This window comes from Neurospora crassa, linkage group VII (assembly GCF_000182925.2).
Source record: "Neurospora crassa OR74A linkage group VII, whole genome shotgun sequence".
NCBI lineage: Eukaryota > Fungi > Ascomycota > Sordariomycetes > Sordariales > Sordariaceae > Neurospora > Neurospora crassa.
Window position 1 is genome coordinate 3,778,556 of NC_026507.1, and position 9,840 is coordinate 3,788,395.

The 9,840-nt window shown below is 50.9% G+C and overlaps 3 protein-coding genes across 3 annotated transcripts; 1 reads left to right on the top strand and 2 right to left on the bottom strand.

Moving 5' to 3' along the window:
* Positions 1-578: 578 nt before the first annotated feature.
* On the bottom strand, positions 579-3,832 carry NCU05774 (hypothetical protein; the record flags this gene model as incomplete). Its single annotated transcript, XM_954941.1, has 4 exons — positions 579-602; positions 755-1,301; positions 1,361-1,507; positions 1,572-3,832. The coding sequence occupies 4 exons, from the start codon at positions 3,830-3,832 to the stop codon at positions 579-581; spliced, it is 2,979 nt and encodes a 992-aa protein (XP_960034.1).
* Positions 3,833-5,596: 1,764 nt separating this feature from the next.
* On the top strand, positions 5,597-7,859 carry NCU05775 (amino acid transporter). The gene has a single exon (XM_954942.3). It carries the CDS (start codon positions 5,777-5,779, stop codon positions 7,637-7,639), a length of 1,863 nt encoding a protein of 620 aa, XP_960035.3. The 5' UTR covers positions 5,597-5,776; the 3' UTR covers positions 7,640-7,859.
* Positions 7,860-8,004: 145 nt separating this feature from the next.
* On the bottom strand, positions 8,005-8,965 carry NCU17272 (hypothetical protein; the record flags this gene model as incomplete). The annotated part of the gene is made up of 2 exons (XM_011397090.1): positions 8,005-8,791; positions 8,880-8,965. The coding sequence occupies 2 exons, from the start codon at positions 8,963-8,965 to the stop codon at positions 8,005-8,007; spliced, it is 873 nt and encodes a 290-aa protein (XP_011395392.1).
* Between the last annotated feature and the right edge of the window lie 875 nt (positions 8,966-9,840).

Consider the following 9,840-nt stretch of genomic DNA (forward strand, 5'->3'; position numbering starts at 1 on the left):
CACTTTCCAACTTTGACCTATCAAACCCCTATCCTCCCGTAGCATGTCGTGTAACAACGCCCGCCGTGCTTGTGCTTGGACGCCTCCCCCGAAATATCCGAGCACATGGCTTCCATGGCACATCGAAGCACCGTGCCCATGCAACTCGGCCTGATAACTCTGGGAAATGCGAACATCTGTGTTCTGCCGGTGTGTTCGCAATGACCCTGGCTTCCGCAGCCCCTGGTTCTGGTGTTTCCTTCCATCATTCCACACCTCACCGAAAAAGCATGGCCATCCCCAGAACTTTCCGACCCAACAACCATGGATTTGTTGATGCGCGGGACACATGGGGAGATTGTAGGGTAGTAGTGTGGAAAGACGCCACCCGCACGGAGAGAAATGTACCGTTTGGTGTGAGATGACGATCTCGGCGGTGTTTTTGTGTGGGAGAATTGTGAAGATGGAGAACGGTATTGGGCTGCAAATGTGTCTCGGTCTGAGAGATTGGTACCTAAACTCCGCTCCTAGAAAGCAACTGCTCTTTTCTGACCGACGGCCTGACCGACCGACAGACTGACAGACCCGGTCAGCCGTCTCTAGGCGATGTTGAGCCTGATGCACTGCGGATGAGAGAACAGTACGGGTTAGCAACTCGGGCAAAGACATGACAAGGCATCCTGAGATGCACCGGGGACAGCGTTACCAGGTACTCATCACATCCATTTGACCCAAATCCGGGGTCACCAAAGTTGATGATTGCCTCTTCCCTCACCTCCATTCCTTGTTCGCTCTCGTTGCGATCCCAATCATCTTTTTCGATATCCGCGTCTGCCGTCCAATTAACTTCAAATCCCGGACGCACAGAAATCGTTCCATCCTTCTCAGTCCGCTGGACTATTCTGCACAAGAGTACCGCCAGATCAATATGTAGCAGCCACTCGTAGACTTCCTCTCCAATACGCTTGCCAGGCATTTGTTTACAAAGTTTGTAAAGCCAGGCCAGCTGGAGCTTCTTCGCCGGGGTCAGATCGGCGGACGGTTCGAACTCCTCCGTGCCAGATACTTGTCTGTTCAGGATGTAATATACCGTCCGGTGAATCCCATTCTGCTGGTCGTCGTCGGCGTTTTGAGCTCTGTTGCGCCATGTGGCGAGTCCGTCGAGAAATTCCTTTTCGTAATCGTTGAGAATACTGACTACGTTCTTGGCCGTATTCTGTGCTGCCATCTTGATTGTGCGGACATGTAGCTGGTAGACTAAAGCGATACGGTAGCCGGAGGTCAGTTGATATGCGTCAACGAAGGCGCCACCGCCGCTCAATCTGCGTTCATTTGGTTATTACACATCAAGGAAAAAACCGCGGATGTTCCGAACACTCACGTAGCAATAAGGCATGGCTCTGCCTTTGGATCAAAGTAATGGCACCTGTTCTTGCAACTGAACGCAAAGTCGCCGCCTTCATAGTCGAGTCCAGCTAGAATGACCATCAGTCTACCCACAAGTTTGTTTTCTTCCTCAGCTTGATATCTAGTGATAGTTTACACGATTAGTTGTGTCCATGAAGCAAATGTGTCAGATGAGGGAAACGTACAAGTCGTAGTCTGGGAAAAGACTCTTTTCTCCCCATACCCACATATACTCCAGCTTTGGCGTGAACTTTACATGGGGTGTCATCCCAAGAACACCTAAGGCCTCTTCCGCCAGCCTCTTGATGTACTTGTTCCACTGTCCGCCTTCATCGCCGCCTTCATCACCATCATCGTCGTCGTCAGAATCATCACCATCAACCACCATGATGTGGCCTGTGTATGTTGGCGCCTGTTCCTGCTCTGACCCTTGTGCCTTGGACTTTCCTTTCGTGGGTTTCTTCTTGGTTTTGGGCTTTGCCTTGGTCGTCTCGTCTTCCTTCCTCGCACTCATAAAGAAGGTACAGTCGCGTTTGAGGTTGCCAAACTCCCAACCATTTTGCTTCTTGTAAATCTCCCTTGCCACACCGAGGAGCCTTTCGAGAGCTTCTGGATCATTCTCCAAGTTCCGCGTGTCGAATTTGTGCTCATTCTCTTCTACATCGTAAACCTTGAAGGCCACATGCTGTATGTCGTCTGGCTGGTCGAGTGTTCTGCAATAGACGAAGTGCTTCGATGGAATGTTTTGAATCAAGTCCTTGACGGTTTGGTAGACTTCAGCGTTCTCTGCTGCGTTGGTTGATGCCTGGGTTTCTGTTGTGGTGTCGTTGTTTTCTTCCTTATCGATCCCCGTTCCTTCCTGCTCGACATGTTCCTCTGCATCCCGCTCTGCACCTGCATCTGCATCCGGCGAATCTCCACCAGCCCCTTCCTCAAACTCACTCTCTGCACCCTCGTCTTCATTGTCCCTTTCCTCCTCATTTTCTGCCTCATCATCTATCCCTTCCTTTTCAATTTCTTCTCGCTCGTTCTCCACCTCCACCTCCACCACCTCGTCCTCTTCCTCATCCTCCTCTTCCTCATCCTCCTCTTCCTCCTCTTCTCCTTCCTCTTCTTCCTCCTCTTCTTCCTCCCCTTCTTCTTCTTTCTCCTCTTCTTCATCCTCCCCGTCATGATCACTTGAACTCCCTGAAGACTTCATTTCATCCCGTTCCTCATAGTCCCTCTCCTCAACATCGGTCTGACCGGCATCAGCCACTTCTTCTTCCCTTTCGCTCTCAGGAATCATGTCCGCATCTTCCCGATCCTCCTCCTCCTCCTCCTCCTCCTCCTCCTCCTCCTCCTCCACATTCTCTCGACTCTCTTCAAGCTCCGCCTCCTCCTGGAGTGAGCCATCAGGAGCCTGGCACGCGTTGTTCACATCATGCATAGTAACATTTCCTTCTCGATCGACGTGGACACTCCCATCATCCATATCAAAATCATCGATCTCGTCACCCATATCCTCCTGTTCTTCTTCGTCATCGTCCTCCTCCTCCTTTTCTATCGTAACATGTCCGTTATGACCACTTTGGACACTCCCATCGTCCATGCCCTGATCATCAGCTTCGTGACCGATATCATCCTGTAGGTCATGGTCCCGCCCCACCTCCCCCTCCTCTACCATCTCCGACTCCTTAAGTCGCTTTCGCGTTCTGCCTGTTTCTTCCTCTTCCACTTCATCTCCCCCCTCTCCACGCAGCTCCTTCATTGGACGCTTCCTCCCGGACTTTCCCTGCTCCAGCTGCTTCTTCTTTTCTTCGTGTCGCTGCCTTTGACCTTCCTCTTCCCCACCACCCGCATCCTGCCTCTTTTCAGATTCCAACGAGTTACTCCTCCGTCTAGTTTCGTGTGCTTTGGCCATCATCGCTTCGATATCCATCCTTTTGACCATCGAGCTTTTCTTTATTTTGGTGTGCTTATGGGGTCCGGTAGCCTCTGGCTTATTTGTTGATTCTTCAGCCACCGGTAATGATGAGTTGGATGTCTCTGCCGCACGAGCGACATTCTTTCTAACTGTGTTTTTCCTTGCCTTTCTTGCGGCTGTATCCTTTCTTAGTGAGGTACTTGGGTCTGGCTTGGAAGGTACGTCTCTGGGCTTGCTGGAAGTAGAAGCTAACGCCGAACTTGTATTGTGGGATTTGCGACCTGGGGAAGCTTGCGCAGTTCTTAATGAATCGGAAGCGGCTTTTGGAGCTTCTTTACTAGAGGTAGGCAACTCATCTCGTAGAGTGGAGGGAGAAGGTCGTGTTGGTGGGGCAGAGGCTAACTTGGCCGTCAGTTTGGAGCCTATATTGGATACATTTCTGACAATAGGCGTAATGATTGGGTTTATAGGTTTTTTGGAAGGCGCTGTCGACTTTTCCTGCGCGAGCCGCTGCTGTTTGCGTGTCGTAGCTGGAGCCATGGCTTGTGACTCTCCGGTACGGGACTTTGAAGAGTGGCGTAGGACTGGAGCTACCGTTAGGTGAGGATGATATAGTATGCTATGCAGAAACTTCTCACGGCCACAAAATCTTGTTCTTATATAGATTCGGCCGACACCTCATCTTCCAGCCCTGATTTAGGGTATTGATCTTTGGACAAGCACAGAAAAGCGGAAGATAGACGGATGGTCAACTAGTCTCAGAACATAACAATGTGCATTGCATTATCGCCGTTGGAGGCTTTTTTGCATCACCATCCACCTGAAGAGTGAGAAGAATGAGGCCTTTTGCTTCAGGCTTCTGCTGATAATAGCAGGAGCTCTAGTGCCATCTATCACCATCTCGGCTTTAAAGCGCATTAGCTTTGGTGGAGTGTCATTCATACGGCTCTTGAGCAAAAGAATCAACATTGTCCCTCAAAGACGACCAACATGTAGATGATTCCTTGGAGTTCCATGCTGAAAGCCAGACTCAAGGTGGGTTTCTCTTGGATGAGAGATAACACATTCTCTGGCCCTTTCACCGTCGTCTCTAGAAACGTCGACCAACAAAAAGCAGCCTCAAGAAGTTTCCATTGCTTGAACTTCCGGTATGATTGTTTCAGACTACTGAAATTCTAAGCATGAGCGTAACAATGCTCAGCTTTTCTTATCCTTTAATAGCGACCTTCATGACGCGAACTCTTACAATGCCAGAGCAATTGCAATGGGCGATGGGTGTTCTTGTAAGATGGCTTTTAATGGTATGGATGACGCTAACGAGAAGGAACTTGAGGGTGTTGTAGCCTCATTCAATTTGGAGTTTGCGTGCATCTTGGACTTTCGCCAGCTCGCCCTCAGTGGAAAAGTCTTGTTACTGCATGTCCTTGAACACTCGGTAGAAAAATGGCTATGATACTAGGATTCGGATGGCCCATCTCCATCATTTCACTCTATACTTGTTGGGATACTTTCTCTTTCATTGTATTTCTTAGGTTTCACTCACTCTTTCTTCTGCCGTCTAAGCGTTCCCTTCCCAGTGAATGTGTTTAACGCCCCGTTTTTGTGTTTGGCAATATGGCGATGGTTACGGGCTAGTCGATGCCACTGATTGATGGATCCATCTCGAAAGGACTCTGGTTCATCTGTCCTATCCTTTGTATCTGGCGTGAAGACATGTGTAGCAAATACTATGCATTGTTATTGGAGGTGGTATGTTTGATGTGGGAAGAAGAAGGAAGGGACATGGCGAATGCAAATGGAGGAAAGTACATGCCTAGGAACATGGTCAAGCAAAGGCCGTGGTCATTCTCAACTTGGCCTAACGATTCTCAGTACAGTAGACCTTTGCTCAAAGTACTTTTATACGCAGGCATGCGCAAAGAAATACGTCTGGTGGAATGCATGCGCCTGTGCTCTGTTAGTCACTGTTATTCACTGGAATTCGCTGGACGAAACCGGGATCAGTGACCTGAGCCGTCAACAACCGGCCGTGCTCATGAATCGACGAGGCCGTGCTTGTCTGATATCTCTTCTTTATTAATCAGATCGAGATCTTGCAGCTGTTGGAATTCATGTCCCATTGACTGTGTAAAAGGATGCTTCGCTCCGACAGGCTGAAATTTGGGTGCAAAGGGGGGTGCACCTGAAAGTCATCCAAACGCGAATGACATCATCCCGCCGGGCATTAACCGTGTACATATCACCCCACGATCGACTGACCCCCGTCCGGTCCCGTCTTTGGTTGGATGCCATTTTTGGTCAACACCCCCATCAGACTTCCCGCTCTTCTGGGGAAACACACCGGCTTTTTCAACCTTTCACGACTTTTTCCCACCATCCATTCCATTTTCCATATCTCCCGTCTCGGCGGTATCCAAGTGATTGACCTGCGGGCAGGTCCTATCCTACCCCAACAGCACACATCTTAATCTTGACTCAACCACCATGTCAGACAAGTCCATCACCTCGTTGACCTCCCAAGACCGCCGCGAAGCCGAGGCACAGGTTGTCGCCGAACATCTTCCCGCCGGCTACACGGCCGAATTCGACCCCGAACACAACAGCATAACCACCCAACATGGCTCCGAAGCGACGACACACTCACAGGCCAACAAGACGGTCTCAGCCGGCAGCGCCGAGGGGTCCTCCTCTACACGGACGCGCTCGACAACACCCACACCAAACGAAGTAGAGGCCGGCGGCGCCGCCTCCTCCCTCAAACTCCAAGGAGGTGACATTCACCGCAACATCTTCAAGATCGACGCCTCGGCCAAACTACAACAGCTGCACCGGCGAGCCAACACCTTCCACACCCCGCGAGAGTTCGAGCAAAACACCGAAGTGCCCATGACCGTATCCGACCAGCTCGCCCCCGGCGGCGCCCGCCGCGCCTTCTTACATCGGAAACACGGCGGCGGCGGGAACGACTTCCTAGCCGCCCGCATGCCCATCACCCGCAACTTTGTTGAGTTCCTTGACCTCTACGGCAGCTTCGCCGGCGAAGATCTCGCCGACTCGGACGAGGAAGCCGTCGAAGAAGAAGAGGAAGAAGAGGAAACCCGCATTGGCGAAACCACGGCTCTCCTCCGCCACCGGCGCCCTTCGATGCGCGTCCCCAAAGCCCGTCCCCACACGGCCGGCACCACCAAGACCTTCTTCACTTTGATCAAAGCCTTCGTCGGCACGGGCATCATGTTCCTCCCCAAGGCCTTTGCCAACGGCGGCCTCCTGTTCTCCTCGCTCGCCATGGTTATTGTCTCAGCAGTAACCATGATCGCCTTCCACCTGCTGCTACAATGCACCCACCATCACGGCGGCGGCTACGGCGAGATCGGCGCCGCCATCGCCGGCGAGCGCATGCGCACCTTGATCCTCGCCTCCATCACCATTTCCCAACTCGGTTTCGTATGCGCCGGCATCGTCTTCGTCGCCGAGAACTTGACCTCCTTCCTAACAGCCGTCACGCCCGGCTCCCAAGCGCCCTTATCCTCTGTAGCGCTCATCGCCATCCAAGTAGTTCTCCTCGTTCCGCTCGCGTGGATCCGCAACATCTCCAAGCTCGGTCCCGCCGCACTTCTAGCAGACGCCTGCATCCTCATTGGCGTATCATACATTTACCAATTCGACATTCGCGCTCTAGCGGCAAACGGGATCCACAAGTCCGTAGTCCTCTTCAACCCGGAGCGGTACACACTGATGATTGGCTCCGCCATTTTTACTTTTGAGGGAATCGGCTTGATCCTCCCGATCCAGAGCTCCATGGCCCAGCCGCAGCGCTTCGAATGGTTGTTGGCTATAGTGATGGTCATCATCACTCTAGTCTTCACCTCCGTCGGCGCCCTATCTTATGCGACCTTTGGCACGGAAACGCAGATTGAAATCATCAACAACTTCCCGCAGGACAGCAAGCTGGTTAATGCAGTACAATTCCTCTACTCGGTTGCTGTCCTGGTAGGCACGCCCGTTCAGCTGTTCCCGGCGCTGAGGATCATCGAGGGCAAAGTCTTTGGGCATCGGTCGGGCAAGAGGAGTCAGAGGACCAAGTGGATCAAGAACATGTTTCGATTGGGACTGTTGGTGCTTTGTGCAGTGGTGGCAGTGTTGGGAACGGGTAATCTGGATAAGTTTGTCGCCTTGATCGGGAGCACGGCGTGCGTGCCGCTGGTGTACGTGTATCCGGCGTATTTGCACTACAAGGGCGTGGCGACGGCGAGGTGGGCCAAGGTGGGGGATGTGGCCATGATGGTTTTGGGAGTGGTTTGTATGGTTTATACGACGGCCGTGACGATTTATTATAGTTTCATGTGAGGTGGTGGTGATGTGGGGGTTTGGCTTGGCTTTTAGGGCGTTCTTGTGTGGGAATATGGACGGAAGGGTTTTGGAGTTTGGGAGGAACAGGAAAACATGGGGGAATTTGATATTTGAACCTTTCGGCGGTTCACCCGGTGAGTATAGCTAGGGTTTATGTTTATCATTCGTTAAAAGCGAAAGAGAAATAAAACAATATCTTCAAGTAAACAAGTGTAGCACAATATCTGAATCATGCTTGGTTCTTTTAGGAAGACTGAGCCTGAAACAAACTGTAGAGCGTCTTCGACCTTCCGCCGCGTACTGATCTACGACCCTGAATCAACCAATGTGACGATACCAGATCAGAGGCCATCAACATGCCTTTACGTCCATGGTATCTGCTTTGCGTTATGAGTAACCATATCCACCGCGATTCTCGGCTCCTTCTCCATTAAGCTTGTCCACATCTTCAAGTTTCGGCTCCCATTTACCGAAGATATCATACAGTCGCAAAGATATGTCCTCGCAAAAGATGCAATGTTCGACCTCATCCCGTCAGATGCATCTTGTGTCTTCTCCTCATCCCAGAACCGGCGTCCCTGATGGTAGATATACCCAATCACATCCATCACCTCCCGCCACTTCTTTTCTTCTAAGCCAAAACAGCCCTCAGGTGCAGTAGTAGTAGTAGGACGCCGCATCAGGACTTGAAAAGTAGTCCGTATGTGTTTGTAGGTTATCGCTTGGAGCCATGTCATTTTATAGAACATGGCAAATGCCCAAATCTGCGCAATTTGTCGGTACACGGATCCAGGTGTTGGTGGCTGTACAAAGGGGCTACTTTCGTAGATCCAATATGCATCTTGGTTTTTCTTTCTGGCATCGGTGTAAGTTTGGTGTTTTTGCAGAATGTCTTGTTCGGGGAAAGACATGATGGGCAGTTTGTAATCCCCCATGTATGCGTATTGGACAAACAGGTTGAAAATGTCTTCGTCGATGAAGGTGCTCCAGTCGACTGGCTTGGCGGCCACACCTTTACGGCGGGAAATTTCATGTTCAGAAAGGTCGGCATGAAGGGGGTTGGATAGGCTGGCGATTAGAGATTTGCTGATATGGTATTCGCTTTTAGACGGCCCGATGAGAAACTTGACGAGGTTGGAAGAGCATACGCTTAAGATTGGAGAGGATATTGTCAATATGCATCCTAAATATCTTCATGCGAGGAGTTCTTTGGAAGAGATTCAAGGATTCGACTTACAGTTGGAGATCCCTACTTAGAAGGCCGCGAATTCCAGTATCGAGTGGGCTCCACCAAAGCCGTGGAATATTCCCATTCCCCGCCATCACGTCGTTAGGTTTTCTGCTGTCAGTTGGTGACTCAAGAGTAAGTAATGCTTTGGTGGTCGACGATGAAGATGAGAGGGGTGGTGACACTGGCTTACTATATCGAAGACTAGTCGGGTTCGGAGCCACCAAACTGACATATTATCAGGTAGCCATACATACCTGCCCATCATTCGGTGAAAACGGAAGGCCACTGAGTAACGGGCCTCCAGCAGGCCGTGAACCCGACCGAGCGGTCTAGCAAACGGCGATAGGGACCCTTGTGCATGTGAACAGACTTCCGTTTGTCCTCATCGATGGCAGTCTCTCCAAACAAGCATCGTTCATGACCCGTACAATGCGGCTCCTGGCATAGGAGGCCATCTTGACCTAGTGCTGGCTCACTTGCTGAGACTGACCGCCGGCGAACGACGTGAATCGATCGTAACTGTATTCCGGTATCCGAGCAACCCTTGGGATGGTTGATTGACGAGCAACAACATCTGTGGTCGTATACGCAAACACAGTTGTGAGACGGCTCCCGTCGCCTATACCCGAAAGATTGTTGTTGTTTTCGCCCCTCGTTTATTCTCGGTATTGGGGTGTTATTTTTGCAATAATGCTTCATCACATTGGCCAGATCAATTTGCGGTGAGACTGTTATTGTGCTAGCGGGAATGTTTTTAGGCACGAGCCAGTGCACAAAAAAAAAAAAAAAAAAAAAAAAAAAAAAAAAAAAAACCGATGCCAGCAAAGTCTGCCAGCATAGTGGAACATGTTGTCATGAAGAAGGCCACGAACTGAAGTGTGCCTCGACCTTGCGGAGACTCAAAGACAGAAAGGCACGACGAAAGAGTGAGGAGGTAAAACTCACTGAGGAAACAGATGGTCCACAG